Raw genomic sequence first — 19,951 nt, 5'->3', positions numbered from 1 at the left:
GCCTTCCGGCGCCGTTGGCGAGCTGTAGTTTGGGCAACATGTCCGCAGCAGTCTGCAGTGTTTCGTGCACTAATTTCGTTTGACTTCGCTAAGGATAGCAACAAAATTGTTGGATTAGTTGCGTTTACAGTAATTTTGTCATCTTATTACAATTCGCAGAGAACGTTGACGCCGTGTCGTCTGGCTGAACGATGCGCTCTTTGATGATTTAGCGTCCGAGATACGGTAAGATATCGCGGATCGGTTAAAGATACTAGCCTAAGAAATTACATGCATCCCCCATTACTCTCTCACTCTCCCTCTCTTCCATATCATTTTTTTCATTTAATTCATGTGTATTACTGTATTAAAAATCTACGTGCGCAAATAAATTCGTAACGAATTGCCGCATGTCGGAAGTACAGCTGTAATTTATAGACTTTGTCGAATAATCCCTTATTTGTCTATATATAATTATATTATACTTGTTCAACAAAGTTGTGGTAAACAAATGTAAGTAAACACTTGATTCTCCGTACCTAATAGCGGACAATTAGTTGTGTAACGGTAAAATTACACGTTTGCATATATTACTTGGAATTTTACAATTGTCAGGTTTTAGTCAAGTTTTTACACATGTGTGTCGAGTGTCTGATTGCAGAAGTTTTATATTATTATTTATGTTATTTATATTTTCTGCATTAGAATGATGTGCAAATTTTTTTCTTGAAAGATCGTACGAATGATATAATTTTCAGATGTATAAAATTTGAGTGATATCAAAGTTCTACTAATGGCAGAGGAAGAAAGCACCCCAGCACTTTCAGGTTAGAAATGTTTTTCAAATTGTACCGTTATTAATATCTTGAAGAGTTTTTGCTGATTATATAATTATTCGGCTTTAATTAATGAGTGTAGATCAAGATGGTACTGATACCTCCCAATCAAAAGATGCCTACATACCAGAAGAACCTACTCAGGATGTCTCGATTTCCTTGTTGGATATACAAATGCCGGAAACACCGGAAAGCACCAAAGGACAAGTAAGCGATGGCGATACATCGAGACTGGAAAGTCCAAAGATGGTCAAACCAGTACTTGGCAAAGTTCAGGCTAAAAAACGGTTAATGGCATTTGCCAATAAATTTAAAGTACTTCTTAAACCTCAAGTTAAATCAAACTTATCTCAGCATTCCACTGGAGCTTTAAAAATGAAAGATAAAGGAGCACAAGATGATACAAGTACGAGCAAATCTAGAAAAAAGACAGGTAATATGAAGCATGTGTCTTTTATTAATTATTATGTTTTTTTTGTACAACTACATGTAAATTGATGCACTCGTGCGATAAAGTTAGAGTCAATCTATATTTAATACTGATTTTTGTCCTGTAAATTGGTAATATCTTTTCCACTTGTAAAACAAAATATTTTTGCAAAACAGTTAATTTAAAATACGTGATAAAAATATTCAGATTTGTTAAAAAAGAAGAAACGAAAAAATATATATGTTACAATTTAATAATTGCATAAATATCTGCACCCATTCCTTAAAAAATTAAGAAATTCACGTTTTGCAATATATAAATTTTGCATAGAAGAAAAAATTTTGGCCATTGAAGAAATTCGAAGAGAGGAATCTAAAAGCAAACTATTACTAGCAGAAGCCATGGCAGCAGGTACTATTTCTGTATGAATACAATTACATATTACTTAGATTATTTGGCAACATTCAAAGTATCAGACTTGATAACGATTTTTTGTAGCAAGTATGGAAGAGGAACATCATGGCAAGAATATATCTGGTTTATTAGAAAACCCAAAACACATGAAAGAAAGAAGCAAACACGAGGGAAGTGATTCTCGTAAAGGCAGATCGGCGATGGAACGGAAATATTCAGAGAGGTACAAGAAAGTAGCATTAAAATATCTTGATTTTTTCTCTTGATTTTTATACATAATAAATTTTACAATTATTCTGCTACTCTTTCTTCTTATTGTGATAATTCTTAAAGATAATTTTCAAGGCACCGACATCGCGACAAAACTGACAGAGATAGCGCAAATCAGGAAATGAAGGACAGAAGCGGAAGCGTAGAGCGTTCTGCACGAAAATCTCAAGAGAAAGAGAAACATAAGAAAGATAAGAAAAGGAAGGACGACAGGGATAGACGGGATAGTAGCAGAATGGATTCAAGTCGGGACAAGCGAGACGAGGGTAAAGATAGGAAAGAAAATGAAAAGGAGAGAAGGGAAGAGACGAGAGAAAAGAGAGACGGTGCAAAAAGTAAGAAGGAAAATACGAAGGATAAGCGACACGATGCGCTCGAAGGGGAGGCTGAAAGTAAGGATAAAAAGGACAAGGATAAGGACAGATGGAGGGAAAAGGAATTAATGAAGTGTAATTCCTGGGCGGAGTTACGTAAATCCGGTTTAACTCTCGACGATATTGTCCAACTTAAGAAACGTGACAATTCCGAACGAGCCGCAAAGAACAGGTAAGAAATTTTAAAAGTACACGTAACGAATTTTCATAAAATTTAACAAGTTTTATTAATTTTAACAAATTTTAATATTCTTTTAGAACAGTGCAAGACTTTGCACGTCATTTCGAGCAGATGTTGATGTTGAACAATTACCGTCTGAAGCGTCAAGCGGTGATAGCCGAGGGACTTGACGGACCTAGAAAGTATCCACCTGAGTCGATCAGGACAACGAAACGGGCGAAAGGATCGCAAATATTGTACTGCGAAAATCCGAATGTATCCCTTTTGTTACGCGCCCCGCAACTTTTGGAAGCCGTCACGCCGGAACGTCGCGAGAGGATACGAGACATATGCGAAGCGTCTTCATCGCGGTACAGCGCAACACTTGCTGTTCGAACACTTCCTTTTTCACTCAAACTCTTGTTTTACTTACCTGGATCTTTGTAATTGCAGAGTCGATGTGGTGGAGGTGGAGGATACGGCGCAGCAGAAGCGCAATTGGTATCAACAAATTAATTCACTCAAGTATCACAAAGACGCCAAGTGGCAGGTGCCTGTACAGCTACCCAAGTCAAAGTGGGACAGTGAAGACGAGGAGGCGTCGTCCACCAGCGTGATAAAGGAAGAAATTGAGAAAGCGGCGAACAAGCTGAATCAACGTAAGTGGTTTTTTTTCATAATAAAGATGATGCGTATAACGCAAATGTTGAAGCACCAGAGATAATAATAGTCCATCTTCTGTTCTAAAAGAAGAAGGATGTTCCACATCTTGCAGCGTAACCGACGAAGATAAGACCGACAACGACGTCGAGGAAGTTAAAGGAAATCGAAGTGAATCCAGTGAGAAGGCGATCGACAATACGGCGACAAGTGACAAGGTGTCCTCGGCGTCTCCCTCGTTGCAGTCTGCCGGCGATGAAAAATTAGCTTCCGAGTATGAGCAGTTCATGAAAATGGTGTGCACCGATATTCCGACCGGGACGGATGTGACTAAAGAGTATTCTCCAAAAAAGAGTGTCGTTAAATCTGCCTCCCCGCACACCTATCATGAGTTCAACATAGAGTCTAACTCGGTGGAGGATAACGCGAGCATCGAGATATTTGAAGAACCAGAAAAACTGCAAACGAAAGGATCGACAAAGAGTCCAGAGGAAGAATCCACTCCTTCGACGGACATTCAAGTGCAGATCGCTGAAAGTGATATGCACGTTGAGCACGCGGGTAACAACGATCAGTCCGAAGACTCGAAATCGATACCGAGCGATTGGGAGAACGTTAGAATCAAGGTTGAGCGATTGAGCGACGAGAACACAGAATCGAGGGAAGTGAAGAAAAAGAAGAAACAGAAGAAGGTAACCTCCAGCAGTGATTCATCGAGTAGCAGCAGTTCCTCCGAGTCGGAAAGAGAGAAGAAGAAGAAGCGTAAGAAGATATCGAGTAATTCCTCTTCTTCTGATTCCGACAGTACGGATAGCAGCAGCAGCAGCAGTAGCAGCGACTCCAGTAGCTCGGATGAGAAGAGGAAGCGGAAACGAAAGAAGAAGAAGGCTGATAAGAAGAGGAAAAAAGCAAGGCGCGCCGCGCGAACGAAGAAAAAGCGGAGGAGAAAGATGAGCACTGATTCCAGCAGCAGTGACTCGGACGAACGTAGGAAAAAGAAGAGGAAAACCAAGAAGAAAAAGGAAGCTAAACAGTTTGACATAAAATCCATTAATAACGGAGACATAAGCACGGTGATATCCGGATCTCCGGTAATATCTTCGCCATCGGATGGAACGAAGATATTGCACTCGACGACTCCGGCAAAGAAAATTAAAGAGGAAGCTATAGCTGAAGAGAAAACAAGAACTGATCAAGTTACGTCAACGAGAAGGAGCGTCGCTGGTATTAATGTGCATGGCACTACTGAGTGTAGAAAACAGAAAAGTGGAAGGAAGGAGGATAAATCTGAGGAAGGTTTTGTCGAAGAGTGGGAAATGGATTCTATAATTCCAAGCCAACAAAATGGTGGTGACACATCGAGCCAGGATCATACTGAATTAGGAAACATTGACGGTTTGGAGAAAGATAAACATCGAAAGAAAAGAAAGCACAGTCGAGATAACGGTGAGCAAGACAAAGATAGATCGTCCAAAGTTAATGAAGCGAGAATTCATAGAGGAAAAGAAAGATCGGATGAGGAACCTGACACGAAAAAGAAGAAACGGAAGGAGAAGGATGTAAGAAGTAGCACCGAATTTCTGGCAGATTGGGAAAGAGAGAGCGAGCGTATCACGCAGCAAATTATGCAGAACGAGGTAAAATTTTCGAAAAAGGCAGGAAAACAAAAGAAGGAGACATGGGGGGAAACAGATTTCGATACATTAAATGTGCCGTCGTTAACACAGCTCGAGAATGAGGTATGTGAGAAGCAACTTTTGGCAGATGAATGGGAAGTGGACAGCTTGGAAGCGTTATCAGATCTGAATCTGAACAAAAGAAGGAGCACGTCGAAAAAAATCGGGAAAGAAGTTCGATATGATAAGAAAACGGATACTTACATCGCGATTGAGAAAGAAGAGTCACGAGACATAAAAAAGAAACAAGAACGTTTATGCGCAATAAGAATATGGGAGGAAGAGCAAGAGGAAGGTGAAAGGGAAGAGATGATGCTCTTGCAACAAAAGAAGAAGCGTAAGAAGGACGATTGGGATATAGAGGAAGAATCATTTTTGCGCAAGAGTAACGAAGAAATAGGAATTCATATGGCCAATGACATTGTCGGGGTAGAGAAAGATTGGAGCAAATTAAGTGAGAATACAAACGTCAAGGAAGACTCGAATAAGTTACCGATGAAACTTGAGCCACTCGCTTCGAAGCGAGTTAAAAAAAGTCGTTGGGACATGGGCTCACAGTCCGAAGAAAAGCCAGACGCTAAAGACATATGGGAGGAAGAATACGCCGAATGGTCCAAGAATAAGTGCGAACAGAAGCTTGGAAAGACGGAAAAGACCGAGTCTCACGCCACGGAATATTCGGAGAGCTCTGCTAAACCTGATCTCATAGAATTCCATCACAAAAAGTCACAGAATAGAGAATCACTGGAAAGATCATGGACATCGGAAGAGATGACGACTAAATCCGTGCAAGCAAAGAAGACGGAAGATGTATCAATAAAAAATTTAATATCTACGGAAACGGATAAAGAGCAGATTGCGTCTACTAAAATGAAACTTCAAAGTAGCAATCAATTTAAAGACATTTTGGGATTGAACGCAAAGTTTAAGGAGAAAACTATAGAATTGTACAGTCCCAGCTCTCCAGCGCTCTCTCAAAAGTCTCAGGTAAATAATTTACACTTATATATTATCTACATACCATTGATTTATATCTGTATGTATATCCATGACATAATGATTAATTGCAATTACTGTTTCCTGCTAAAAGTAATTATTTCTCATGTTTTATAGGACGCAGAAACATCTAATGATAGCAATTCTCTACCCCGTGAAAAAAGAAGAAAAGAAACATCGATCACAACAGAGGAATTATCAATTCCAACGGATGGTATACCTTTACAACTAATGAAACTACGTGACACCAAACATGCAACGAACGAAAAGATTGAAAAGGACAAAATACAACTGGAGGATGAAAGTTCTGTCCATAAATTCGACATTAAACACCCTGACAATTTGTTCGATGACTTGCCTCCTAGTGAACTTTGCTCGGAAAAGCATAACTCTAAATCGATACGTATGGATATTTTTGCGGAGTATGAATCGGAGGAATCGCGAAGTAAGTGTGCTACGAGCTCTAATACAAGCTTGGAAACTCACGCAAAAGATGATGAAGGAAAGACGGCGCTTAAATTCATTCCTAAGCAATTCTTGATTCGACGTTCGACGAACGAACAAGTAAAATCGAAACGTATCCTAGAAGCACCACTGCAGGATCCCGAACAGCACGCCGCGGCTCTATTGTCAATACAGAAGAAGCTGCTGGAGTCGCATACGTTGAAGGATGACATTAAACAGTCGTCAAGTGAAGAGCCGGTGGATCAATTTAAGTCACGATACAGCGCGCCGAGCAGCAACGAAACCGATAAATTATTAGACACAACCGAGTTCGCCGTGGCTTCCAAATCGTCAGTAATATCGGAACAACGATCGAGATCTCCCGCATTGGAGAAGATGGCATCTGTCCAATCTGAACAGTCTGAAAGTTACAAGAAAGAGAGCAAAAACGATGACGCAAAACGAAACAAGAGCGGTCGAAATCTGAGTGATACCAACGTTTCATCGAGCGCACGATCTCCCACCAGGGAGCAAAGGAGAAGGAGTCCTAGCAGAAAAGAGAGCGAGAAACGGTATTCACACGATTACGGTAAAGACAAGAAAGACAGGAGATCCGATGACGCGGACAAATCTGACAGGAGGGACAGCAGAAGCTCGAAAACCGACTTCGCGGACAGCCGGAGAAAGTCGAGCCCTTCGGGACGAGGGAGGAAAAAGAGGAGCGGGAGTCCGTATGGTTCGTGGAATGAACGACAGAGAAGCGGAAGTAGAAGCCCTGGCCACAGCTGGAGCAGAAGTCGCAGCAGAAGCCCGAAGAGGAAAGATGAAGCTAATACGCGGAACAGAGATAAGAAAAGAGAGAGATACGGTGACGACGAGAGAGCCGGTAGGTCGAGGACAGATGAAAGAAGAGACAAATATGCGCGATCTCCACGTTTTAGCTACAACGAAGGTAAAATATATATATATATTAATTATTTTTTCAAATATTTTTCGACACTACGTCAATCTATTTAATTGTCAAATAATATTGAATTGTTTAAGATAACTTTAAGAAGCACGGGTCTGTATCTGCTAAAGGCAATCGTGATGATTGGGGTAGAAGAAGACATGATAGCGTAGACAGAGATCGTGAGCAGGATGTTAGATCGTATGATTCAATTGATGTATCGAGAGATAGAACAATGGATTCTGAAGCATATAGAGATAGCAGGTATTGCTAAAATGTCCACTTACATATATTTTGTATATTTGATGATCTCTCCTCATGCATAACGCATGTATCATGTAAAATGTCTCAGTGAAAGTCCTAAAGTAGCACAGAATATTTCTAATACTTTCAGAAAAATAGCTTGTAATATTTTACTTGCATATTACTTATCAAAGATTCATCATGTATTAACAATATACTTTAAATAACTTGTCAAACCGCCAGTAAATAGTAATGTATTAAAGTCCAATATATTTTGACCAACACTGGCAATACAATGGCATCAAATTAGCACAACGTTTCGACCGTCAATTGCGGTCCTTATCAAGTGCAATAACGTCAACAGTCACATTCTAAAAGTAATATCAAAAGTCACATTAGAAGTTATAACATTTTTGAAGGAAAACCAAAAAGAAAAAATTTTTTTTCATAATAATGAACTTACTACCAAAAGGTAAACAACAATCATGATTTTGATTAGAGTGCAAAAATTTTACATTATGAGAATCATTTTAAAAAGCGTGAAATTGGTGAAATGTTTTATATTAAAAGTTACAGTAACTCTATAAATTCACAAAAAGATACAGAGAACTTACCGGTTATCTAGGATAATATTTTGATAAATACTTGACATTTCATATCCTTGACTAGTCTTATGACTTCAAAAACACACATTACAAGCTCGCCTGTCCTCCAGGATGGTTGTTCTGGAGTGTTCTCTCTGTGCTTGCTTGCGACAATTTTGAATTTTAATTGTATTGTTATGGTCACCTTCTAGTAGTAAGTTCATTATTATGAAAAAAAATTTTTTCTTTTTGGTTTTCCTTCAAAAATGTTATAACTTCTAATGTGACTTTTGATATTACTTTTAGAATGTGACTGTTGACGTTATTGCACTTGATAAGGACCGCAATTGACGGTCGAAACGTTGTGCTAATTTGATGCCATTGTATTGCCAGTGTTGGTCAAAATATATTGGACTTTAATATATTAACAATATACATGATAGACTAGAGAAAAAGTGGCATTAGGCTTGCTTTTTCACAGCGATGTAGATGATACTATCGATTATGTGTAACAAATATTTCTAGATTTCACGCGGAGGGAGAAGCAGGTCGTGCGTTTTGGGAATACGAGGGCAGCAATATTTTACGAGATGGCAATGAATCTATAGATTCTTACGCTGCCGGGCAAGATTTGCCTCTTGAGTACGACGATCGGGCATACTATAGAGAAGGAAGTCTGGAAAGACTACAGAGTTCGCCACAGCATTCTTCAAGATACAAAAGAAGGTATGCTTGAAATTTGTTATTTCTTCTGCACATGTTAGACACGCTACTGTTTATTTGCTCGAATATTTATTTAACATGCTAAGATATTTTTTCGCTCATTAGCCAAAGATCTAGTGGAAAGAGGGAGCGACAGTGGGAGAAAGACAAAGATACTTCGGATCTAGATCGTCACGGGCATCTCGCGCAAAGATCACGAAATCGTACGCCACCGCGATCAAGGCACTCGCCCGCGCGACAATCTGAACGGTTCAGACGAAAATCTAGATCGCGATCTTGGTCGCGATCAAGCTCGCGCTCTAGGTCAACGTCGAGATCAAGATTGAGAATGCGATCGCGGTCTAGGTCGAACAGCAGATCTCCGTCAAACCGGAGATCCAGGGCGAGATCGACCTCTCTGTCGCGATTAAGGAGCCCGGAACATGGATTGAGATTGTCGGAATTGCGGTCTTCCAGGTAGGATCCACCAATCTAATTTGCACGGACGCTCTGCCGTATTTTTTCGTCTGGGATAAATGTGTAATTTTCAACATAGATCTCCCTCGCCCGGAAGAGGTAGACTGAACGAAATAGGTAGGGAAAGGAAGGACGAGGATGAAAACAGAAAGCTTAACGTTTGTGGCGAAAGGGGTAGACGTATAGAGACTATTGTTCAATCGGGGGCGAGCGTCTTAGACTCAGAAATGGGTATTAATAGTATGGACGCAGTTGCAAGCTTCCAATATTCAAATGAGATTGAGGGTGGAAATGAATATTATTATACAGAAAACAATTTAACTTATCCTCCGTGTATAGACGACTCATCTGCGAGCTCACCGAAACGTTTATCGCTTGACGATAGGTAAGGGCTTACACATTACGCCAGGTCCTTCCTAACCCATTCTTCTATTACTACATATTAATTACAAACCAACTGATCTTATATAAGAGGGATAATCATTTTTTGCTCAAAGTTGTTGATATGTTTATTAATTCATTTATATAATTTTTATAGATTAGAGATAGAGTTAGGTATTAAAAAGCAACACAGCAAGGATTCCAGTTCTTCGGAATATTCTTCCAATTTCAATCCCAATGTCGTAGTATATCCATCGCCTCCTCCACAGCAACACCAAATGATGTACAGGCAACAGCCTACTGTTTTGCAGGTATTTGCCTTAAAACTTTTTATTTTCATAACTAATGAGCAAATGTCTCTAAACCTTGTTTATGAAAAATACACTGACAAGTGTTTGGCACCAATGTTTCGCTTCTTTATCAAATATTCTTCTTTTTTGACAAAGGTTGGAAATGTCTTGCAAGTGGTCCCAGCTGACTTTAACGGAGTGCAGTCAGCACGTCGAGAGGCACCTACAGCCGCGACTCCACCTGCGCGAGCTGGCTCTAGTCAGGTAGTTCGCGTAGGCAACGTTCTCCAAGTAGTGCCTACGTCGTTAGATTGGAGCGCCGATCAATCATCGTCGACTGCGGATCAATCGAGCAGAGTTTTATATTCCTCCTCAGCGGTTCCTCCTTCGCCAGCCTCCTCCACTTCTATGTCCGTACCTGTTCCCGTACCAGTCCCTGTACCACCAGCTGTCCCCACCGCGACGAACAATCTTGCTCCTGTGGCAACCATGTCACCCGTTGCTCCATTGCCGCTCTCGTTACCAGTACCTGTACCCGTGCCAGTTCCGATTCCCGCGACAGCGACGGCATTTCCGAGAAGCGAGGTTCAGCCACAAAGTAAGTATAAATCGATCGCTCGATCGATATTTTTCTATCCGATAATTTCATACGAGACTCAACAAGCAAACAAATTTACAAATTTGCAGAAATAGTTCAACCGGTGTACAATTACGAAGCTATACTCGAGACACGTCGTAAGGAGCGAGAGGAACGCAAGAGGTTGCGCGAGTTGCGCCGAAAAGAAAAGGAACGCAAGAGAATAGAACGGACAAATCGACGAGCGTTGCGACTACTGGAGAAGAACAGTACGCTCGCGCGACAAGCTGGTGGTGCCTCGTTGGATCACCGCAAAGTCTCGACTGTTGATCCATCGGTTCTGAAAGCGCTTCGAGAGGGCGAGGAACAAGGAGACGTCGAATCTCAATCAACTAATCCTGTAAAAGAGGAAGAGGAAGCAGCAGCATCCATGAAAGAGGATGACGAGGACGCCGCCCCGGATGAGGACGAGGATGAGGATGAAGATGAGGCCGAGGTCGAGGCTGAAGCTGAAGGTGAGATCGAAGCCGAAGCTGAAGCTGGTGCTGAAGCTGATGCCGAGATTGAAGCGGAAGCGGAGGATGATGATGAGGAAGAAGAAGACGAGGACGAGGATGATGATGACGATGACGAAAAACCACCACAAGTGATTAATCAACAAACGGAAGAAATAACTGATGAAACAATACCTATTGACGTGAACAAAAGTCCAGCGGAAATTGAAACTAAGAAAGAGTGGCCGAAACTACCGCCTCCGCCATTAAAAGGCATACTAATTGCACCAGGATTTAGGTTGGCATTAGCTTTTATACTTCACAAAAAATCAAGTAAAATTGAAATAAATTTAATCATTTTTAATGATATCCTTTGTAATTTTATTGATTCTTCTTTTAGAAGAGACGCAGTTTCTAACGGTGATTTGGACAATTTGTCGGACGCGGATGATGACAAGAGTGGCAGTGACAAGGACGAAGAAGCAGATAAAAATAATGAATGCGACAGAGACGCGGAGCTTGATGCTAAGCCAAGTAAATCGAGATTGGCGAGATTGATGAATAAGACGAGAAGGAGTAAGAAGTCGGTCCAATTCGCTGATGGTATAAAACCTGGTGAGGGTACGAGTCCTAGTGGCGGCGAGGGAGACATGCCTTCACCGCCACCTCCCACTGGAATAAGTTTCCGCGAAGGACTGAAAGACTTGAGGAGAGACAAGATTTACAGCTCCCGAAAGAGCAGGAAACAAGAGAAGAGAGCGAGACCACCGAAAGCAAAGAAGAAAGTTAAGGTACGAATTATTTTCTGATTATTTGCAGAAAATTTGGTTTTCCACAAAATCTTAGAAGATACGCAAATCTAAAAAAATATGATACTTTTGCAGGTGAAGATAATCAAGTTGAAGAAACCGCGCGTTACTCCGTTAACGGCCATGATGATGGATGACTCTGACGAAATGGACGATCGTTCACCACCCCCGCCGCCTCCTGGTTCTCCGCCGCCGCCGCATCTCTGGCCCAGCTATCTCTCGGCTTACAATACAGCGGTCCGTGCAGTCGAGCAACCGCCAACCGCGACTTCCACTTTGGCATCAGTTCCACAAGCTCCACCACCGCCGACCCCGTTGCCTCTTTTAGTTCCACCACCGCCATTAAATTATACCATCCAACCGTGCAGCAAAGCTTAAGGTAGTACTTGTAGCGCAAATTTTGTACATTGTTTGGAGTAGCCTGTATAGGTGCATCACTCTTGTCATCACATTTGAACGATGTACCTACACATCGAGGATTGCGTTAGATGAAGGATGAGAGGTGTACATTAATCTCGAAGTTAAGACTTAACCGATAATGAAATTAGAAGGAAGAAAGAAGTGTTGTGGAGTATATATATATATATGTATAATGATAATTGATATTGTAAATATCATCGCAACATAGTCATTACTTTCCGACCAAGAGAAATATTGCTATAAATCTTAAGATCCATTGCGTCCATAATTTTTAGTAACTTTATATTTCTAATTCAGTTCATATATTTTCGATATCGATGAGAAACGTAAAATACATTAGGGGGTCACAATGGCAATGGATAGTGTAATTACTCATCAACTTGTCGCATCGTTAATGAGACTCATTATAAGAATATATTCATTAATGTATCTACATTATATTATATAATAATTTGTCACAAATACACGTGTGACTTGAAATACGGATGATATCATTTAGAATGAAACTTCCTTATAACTTAAACTTCCTTTTTGCATCATAAAAGAATCGATACATAACTATCATATGATTTAGATATTACCGTGATATATATATAATATATGTTGATATACAAAAAATAAAATACTTTAATTTGATTTTATAAAAGCAATAACTATATGTTATTGCAGTACAGTTTTATGTACAATTTATTTAATAAGAACGTGATCGGTTTAATGCCAAAACTTTATAATAAATATTTGTTATAATAAAATGAGATAAAATATACGTATATCCACTTACAACGACTCTGACTTTTTCATATTTAGCAGTCATTTCTGGTGATAATTTTGGTTTCGCAGGTGTGCATAAGTATTTTTCGAACACGTTTTGTGTATACAGCATTCATTATTAAATACGTTTTACTCTGATAAAAATTTTATAAGGTAATTTTAAAAGGTCTATTATGCATCGTAGCGAAAGAAATCTTCTACAACTTTTGCGTTTACAGACGCGAATTTAAATTTTCCGTTTAATAATTTCTAGACAAAACTTTTTCCGATCACGTTCTTCTTAGACTGATTGTATATTATGTTTCCACACATTGTAAAATCTCAAGCAGATAAAAATAGCACATTTACGACACTAGATCATTTATTATTAATTCCTTGATTGAAAGAAATTTTGGATAAACTTCATAAAAATTTTAAAGTATTTTGCAGTATTCTCTTGTTTGAGCGTCTAAAAATAGCGTTCAAGCATGTCGATTCATTGCAGATAGAATTACAACATTACCATGTGTGCTATTAGTATGTCACTCAACGATACAGCATCTGTCACGATTCTGTTGAAAGTGTCTGCAATTACATAACGTAGTTGATCGTTACAATCACATCATATCATATCAAATTTTTATCTTTCAAAAAACCATTCAACCTGCAGTGTGATGTGCGTGTTGCGCTTTATCAGCGTATATCTCGCACTCGATGAAAATATACTCAATTATTGATAACAGTAGTAATGCCTCGACTCCAGCATTAAAGTATATCAAGCCTTATATAAATACCAGGAAAACATACTGTGTTTATATCATCAGTAGCTCCCGGCATTCCAACATAATTCTCGAGCAGTGCTGTGCGATTTACTCAACGTGTATGTCTTGTAGTTGTTTTCATTAAACGACAAAGTAGACAAACAAGATGAAAATAGCTGTCGTTGGTGGTGGAGTCATCGGATTGACAACTGCTTTTCGTTTGCAATACGAATTCATGCGTAATGCTGAAATAACAGTTTTTGCCGAAAGTTTTGATAATATCGTTAGTTATACGGCAGCGGGAATTTTCCGAGTCGGTACTTCGTATTGTGGTGCAAGTGAGACAAACACGAGGTAAGTAACACAATGCTATTTACAAGTGTGGCTACTAAATTATAATTTGTTCCGTTAAAAGTCGATATAAACATATGAATATACGTATATGTATATTTAAATCAATTTAATTATATTTTAATATTAATATTTTTTATAATATTTAATTATATTTTATATTTATATTTTAAAATAATGATACTTCTTCCTATCATATTTATGTTGTTCTGAAATTATAAATAAATTAATAGATATAAAAAAATATATAATAATATAAATAGTATGTATTTATAATCAATTAATTTTTAAGAAAATGGATAAACGATTCCTACGAATACTACGACAACATTCGGAGAATTTATGAAGCGTCTCGTGCCGGAGTGACTGATATTTGTGGATATATATTCGCTAATTCTTCTCCGCATGTCGTTTCGGTGAGAATAAATAAAAAATAATTCTTATTTTAACTAAAACTTCTATATATATATATATATAGAATTGTAACTATTGTTTTATAATCAGTGTGCAATAGATTTAAATTGAAAATATGTAACGTCTCAATTTGTATCAATGAATAATAATGATAAGTTAATGATTACTTAATGATAAGTTTAAATTCGATATTATATTTTTTCAATTGTAATTTAATTAGAATCATTGGCTCGAACCGTTGGTGCCAATCTACAGGAAAGCGACAGAGGAAGAACTCCAATTGCATGGCGATTGGAAATACGGATCATTTTTTTCGACTCTTCTTACACAGTGCGATTTATACCTCCCATGGATTAAACAAAGGTGAGTCACGCGCCATGTAATTAGGAAATCGTGAAAAAACATCACGGTGACGAATTATGCATCAGATTGCAGTCGGACGGGGTTACGTTCAAACAACGGTACTTGAAGTCGTTGAAAGAGCTGGTCCACAATTTCGACATCATAATGAACTGTACTGGGCTTGGAGCGCGCAGCTTATGCGATGATAAACGTCTCGTTGCTGTACGAGGTCAAGTGTACAAAGTACGATATTTGCACAAAATATATCTCTCTCTCTTCATTGAAATATCAGTCTCCCTCCTTCATTAAGATTTTTTTTCTCTAGCAGTTTTTCCACACAAATTATCGATCACAAACAATTTATAAATTATATATGTTATCCGTATAGGTAAATGCACCGTGGATAAAAATGTTCTGTTACGGCGAGCTCGACACTTACGTCATACCAAATCTTAATGGCGCAGTTACGTTAGGTGGAACAAGAAATTTTGATTGCGAGAATATGACAATATGTCCGTATGAAAGCGCAGCGATCTTTGCAAGATGCAGAAAACTGATTCCGTCTTTAGCAAATGCGCAGTTAATCCGACAAGAAGTTGGTCTACGACCGCACCGAGAAGGCGGTATTAAAATTGGAAGAGGGACCACCGACAATACCGCCGAATCCATAGTTGGTATTTGATCACAAGAGAAGAATAAATTGCAGATCGATTGCATTCTTACGGATACTTTTTTACAGATCGTGGATAATTATGGGCACGACGGTTACGGAGTTAGCATGGCACCCGGAACTGCGAGCGAGGCCATCCACACAGCCATCCAACTTCATACACGTTCCAGCTTCGTATCCAAGTTATAACTGCTCCACCATTGTCTTTTAATTCCATTGTACTATATTTATAAGTACACATTACATATTTTCTACTATACATATACATTGCAAAGAATATTATTGAGAATATCATCTTTCCATTTCTCTCTCTCTCTCTCTCTCTGCAAATACAATTTTTATTAACAAATTTACATACGAAAATCGGGAGATCTACTTAAAACGGTCTAATACTGCGCGGTACTGCGTGTTCGCGAAAATGCATTTACAATTATGATATCGTCTGCGAAGGCCTATTATCACGAGTAAGATATACTTGTGTGTATTTATAAATAAAAACCGTGTCCTTGTATCGAAGAAACTGAACATTTTGCAGATTATTTACTTTCCAAAGTATCACGTTGCGACACCAAAAAATTCGCCAAAAAATTACAAACCACACTCTCCCTCTTCTCTCGTCAACATGATCGTCGTGCCAAGTATATCGCGTGAGTTGTCCAGTAACAGATTATTATAAGAAATGCACATGAAGTGAAAAGTTGAACACTAACACTCGAAGTTTGTGAATGCACCGTGAAGTGGCTAGCAAATACTTATAAATATCGTACTCTGTGTTAACGTGAAATGAATTCGTTCACATCGATGTTACTTCTTGCCGAGTTTCACGTTTTTCCGCGGCGGTGCGCCCCATCTTAGCGCACTGCTGTCGACCGTGAGACGCGGCCTCTTGTACTGGCTGCTCTTTATGTGTTCCTCCACTAATTTAGGCGTGACGCAGATGACGTGCTGTCCCTTCCAGTATTTCACCATGTTCATACTTTGTAGAGTCGATATGATGTCAGTTTGCGAGATGCTGGTCATTTGACTGTAAACAGGCTCGCATTAACGTTTACGTCCCATTGTCAAAGCATTTTCGTTGGCGTGTATGGCTGATGTCTTACCTGAGATCCTTGATGCTAAGCGTTCCCCTAAAATCTCGAAGGATTTCCAGCAGAATCCAGCTCCAGTAGCTGCGGTAAGATAATTTCCCCAGGTCGCTCAAAGGTTTCTCCGGACTTCCCACAGTTTGCTCAATTCTGCTCAATTCGTAGCTAAAAGCTATCAGCAGTTTGCCGTAGCCCTGTCTTTGGAAAGGCGGTAGAGTCAAGATACACGCGACGTTATTGCCGTCAGGCGATTCCTTTTCCTGAAAATGAAAAATTCACAGCTATAAAAGTTTAAGTTCCAAGGGATACTTGAAACATTCAATCGATACAAACTGATCTTCAAGATCAAGTAACAATTCAAGTAATCAGCGGTTTTAATGATTCAGACAAAATTTGCTATTTTTTTTAGATAAAAAGCGAGGGAAAATGCCTCACGCAGTTACTGTACCTTAGAAAAGTAACCAACTAAATGTGCTCCGTGCTTGTCCACCTCACACAAGATGTAAAACAGAAACGGTTCTACGTCGAAGTACAGCGTTTTGTGATCCAGAAACAGTTTAGCCAGCAAGCATAGATTCTGACAGTAAATCTTATGTTCCCTGCCGTCCACTTCCCAGATGCTCAGTGTTCCCTTCCGATAGATCTCCTTTCCAACTGGTTGACGGTGGGTGCATTCGCTCTGAAACGAAAATATCGTATCACGATGAAACTGTCAACTAATATTCCTTAATAGCAACAGTACGAGTCACATTTCAGTCTTACCATGTGATACCTGTACGTTTTCTCGAGACGCATGTACTTCAAGCAATACTCACAGATCCAAAGCTTCGGCTGTTTGCCATATTCTTCGGGATATGGACTAAAATACCAAGTATCGATCTCATACTTGCCTAAAAGCAAACTTTTGCAAATCATGAGATCCTTTTTGCATCATTTGGATTATGCGAACAAATGCAACAATGATACTTACCAATCTGTATTCTGTCTATGTACTTGACTTTTGTTATAGCTTCGTGCTCCTTCTCCAGGGCAGCTGTAGTAGGATCCATTTCTGCATAAGTCTAGGTAATAAAAATATAATAATGAAAACATACAAGCAGATTTGATAATAAAATGAAAAATTAAAAAATATTTATGACAATCCCACTGTGTCGTATTTACCTTCTGCACGTGATTAATCTCGTCATGGCGCCTCTTTTGGTTTCTAGTAATTTTACGATCTGAGGAATCTGCCAACAGATCAGTCCCAGAATTTCTGTCGTGCCGCTCTATCTCGCTCATGTCAAACCTGCTGGACATGATTCTGTCGCGAGGTACCCACTCGTCCAATCTTCTGTTGTGTCCCTCATAGTGGACATAGTATTCGTAGTGATTCTCATTCTCGTTGTAACGTGTCTGGATAATCTCAGCAGGATCTGTACAACGATAAAATAACCGATAACATTGATCATATTTTGACATCACGACAACGTGACTGCGTATACTTTCTACAGCAATTTCTCGTACAAAGAATGAAAATGGAATCCCTACGCAATAAAGTTTATTGTATGCATCATAACCTGTAATTGCAAGGTTTCTTTGCGGAAAAATTATGTAAATACGATACGAACACGACAGCACGATCCTCAAATTTTTTAAAATCTTGATAAGAAGGAAACAATAAAAAAACAACAAGAATATTTACAAAGTGAAGATCTAAAGGGTTTGTATACGTAAAAGGCTGATCTTACGCACGCCAGGAGTCATCGGATCTGCGAACGAGATAATGCTCGCCTATGTCGAGCGGTAACTCCTCGAGGCTGTCTGCGTCATCGCCGGAGCCCTTCCCGCCATTCGTCAACGTACTCTCGCGCTTCTCCTGCTTGACCATTGTTTCCTTTGACGACGCCGTATTGCTACCGTCCTTGCTCCTCTGTTCGGACTCGGCCATTTTACGGTTAGGACTCACGCGCCACGGAAATCACATTCGGCAGCGCGAAACACCCAAAAATAGGCGAACATTGCACCTGCTGATGCAACAACGTAAAACGATTCCCGCGAGTCTGCGACGCGTCACGCGACTACGCTGTCTTTATTGCTCACTGAACAATAAAGATAGAATGATGTTCGCGCCTTCGCGGTCGTTGCGAGCGTTAAATGGAACGCACCCGTGCCTTCCGTTTCACGCATTGAGCGCATAGTTCACAACCAATGCGATGCGCGCATTGATTTCGTTCCGTTTCCATATTCGTCGCAGAGCGACGAGCGATACAATGAACATTTGCCTTTATTATATTACATTACATATGAACCTCGAATTAAATAACACGTCAGCTCGGTTATTAATCAACCACACCAATACGATTAAGGTATTACATTCAATTACAGGTATTACGATCAAGTGTATACGAATCCTTCAACCTGCAAATATAAATTAGTTGTAAATATTGCTGTGCATATGTAGTAATACACGCAGCCTATGTTGTCAAAAGCGAGATACTTGCAATTGCTTCTTGACGTTTTACGATATATATTAAGGGGATGCTGGAGCTGCTAGTGAACTTCTTCGCGATGGTGCTGCCATCGCACAATATTTGCACAATAAAATGCTTTTTACAAAAATTTGGCAATTTGTACGCACAAAATCGCTGTTGAGCGGTGTTTGGACACAATTAAGGAATATGAGGATGCTTTTCGAAGTGACTTTAGAAGCGTCATAAAAGAGAATTCTGCGTTCTCCTGTATTCTAACCTCTAATCCTAAAGGAAAACAGAATTTTCTTTTATGACGCTTCTAAAGTCACTTCGAAAAACAGTCTCATATTCCTTAATTGTATCCAAACACCGCTCAACAGCGATTTTGTGCGTACAAATTGCCAAATTTTTGTAAAAAAACATTTTATTGTGCAAATATTGTGCGATGGCAGCACCATCGCGAAGAAGTTCACTAGCAGCTCCAGTATCCCCTTAATCGATTATTTTTTTTTTTAGTGTCCCGGTTGGGACGAAAACGCCTTCAACCCACCTCCTCTCTAGGGTTATTTAGCATAGATTAATCGATTATCTCTATTGGTAGGTTATGTTTTTGTAACAGATAGCTAACAACCATTGACATTAGAATACATAGACGGAGCCTTAGCTATCGAAGAAGGTGAGGGGGAGCCTGATATTCGCGGTAAGGGGGAACCCCCCAGTTCCCCCAAACTACATGAACTTCGGTCGAATTCGGTTACGTTCGGCTAACGTTCGGCTAATGGTTCAGTTGACGGAGCTCCTGCTCACATGTGTGCTTGTGCTTATGTATTGATATCTAAAGTGATTATGACCTTTTGGATTTCTATCAGTGACATGAGTTTTGTGTATTTGGCTGCAATAATCGTATAAATAATAAAAATTCTGAACAATTAGAAAAAGAAAAAGCTGCAAACAGAAAGT

The 19,951-nt window shown here is 39.5% G+C and overlaps 3 protein-coding genes and 1 long non-coding RNA gene across 10 annotated transcripts; 2 read left to right on the top strand and 2 right to left on the bottom strand.

The window, feature by feature from the left end:
- Positions 1–2: 2 nt before the first annotated feature.
- On the top strand, positions 3–12,645 carry LOC105286941 (trichohyalin). Of its 6 annotated transcripts, none has more exons than XM_020034050.2 (20): positions 3–225; positions 738–806; positions 898–1,022; positions 1,170–1,248; positions 1,579–1,656; positions 1,744–1,882; positions 2,005–2,475; positions 2,562–2,834; positions 2,917–3,122; positions 3,214–5,786; positions 5,913–7,191; positions 7,284–7,452; positions 8,541–8,741; positions 8,844–9,194; positions 9,274–9,579; positions 9,733–9,886; positions 10,022–10,463; positions 10,553–11,234; positions 11,337–11,727; positions 11,821–12,645. In XM_020034050.2, exons 2-20 carry the CDS (start codon positions 773–775, stop codon positions 12,121–12,123), a joined length of 8,256 nt encoding a protein of 2,751 aa, XP_019889609.2. In that variant the 5' UTR covers positions 3–225; positions 738–772; the 3' UTR covers positions 12,124–12,645. The 6 variants fall into 6 exon arrangements, with proteins under 6 accessions (XP_019889609.2, XP_019889607.2, XP_019889606.2 ...); XM_020034048.2 differs by having other exon boundaries at positions 1,576–1,656; XM_020034047.2 differs by having other exon boundaries at positions 4–225; positions 898–1,248.
- On the bottom strand, positions 12,431–13,669 carry LOC113563448. The gene is made up of 2 exons (XR_003407458.1): positions 13,580–13,669; positions 12,431–13,500 (listed from the first exon to the last, which is right to left on the bottom strand). It is a non-coding gene; the product is annotated as an uncharacterized LOC113563448 (long non-coding RNA).
- A 157-nt stretch (positions 13,670–13,826) lies between these two features.
- On the top strand, positions 13,827–15,966 carry LOC105286935 (D-aspartate oxidase). The gene is made up of 6 exons (XM_026975118.1): positions 13,827–14,030; positions 14,320–14,443; positions 14,662–14,804; positions 14,870–15,026; positions 15,172–15,453; positions 15,523–15,966. Exons 1-6 carry the CDS (start codon positions 13,843–13,845, stop codon positions 15,640–15,642), a joined length of 1,014 nt encoding a protein of 337 aa, XP_026830919.1. The 5' UTR covers positions 13,827–13,842; the 3' UTR covers positions 15,643–15,966.
- On the bottom strand, positions 15,658–18,705 carry LOC105286928 (histone acetyltransferase KAT8). 2 transcript variants are annotated; one of them, XM_011352229.3, is made up of 7 exons: positions 18,273–18,705; positions 17,700–17,953; positions 17,509–17,599; positions 17,301–17,428; positions 16,987–17,217; positions 16,554–16,798; positions 15,658–16,477 (listed from the first exon to the last, which is right to left on the bottom strand). In XM_011352229.3, exons 1-7 carry the CDS (start codon positions 18,466–18,468, stop codon positions 16,258–16,260), a joined length of 1,365 nt encoding a protein of 454 aa, XP_011350531.1. In that variant the 5' UTR covers positions 18,469–18,705; the 3' UTR covers positions 15,658–16,257. The 2 variants fall into 2 exon arrangements, with proteins under 2 accessions (XP_011350531.1, XP_011350541.1); XM_011352239.3 differs by having other exon boundaries at positions 18,269–18,426.
- Between the last annotated feature and the right edge of the window lie 1,246 nt (positions 18,706–19,951).

Source organism: Ooceraea biroi, chromosome 14, assembly GCF_003672135.1.
Source record: "Ooceraea biroi isolate clonal line C1 chromosome 14, Obir_v5.4, whole genome shotgun sequence".
Lineage (NCBI taxonomy): Eukaryota > Metazoa > Arthropoda > Insecta > Hymenoptera > Formicidae > Ooceraea > Ooceraea biroi.
This window is presented reverse-complemented; position numbering and strand designations above follow the sequence as displayed.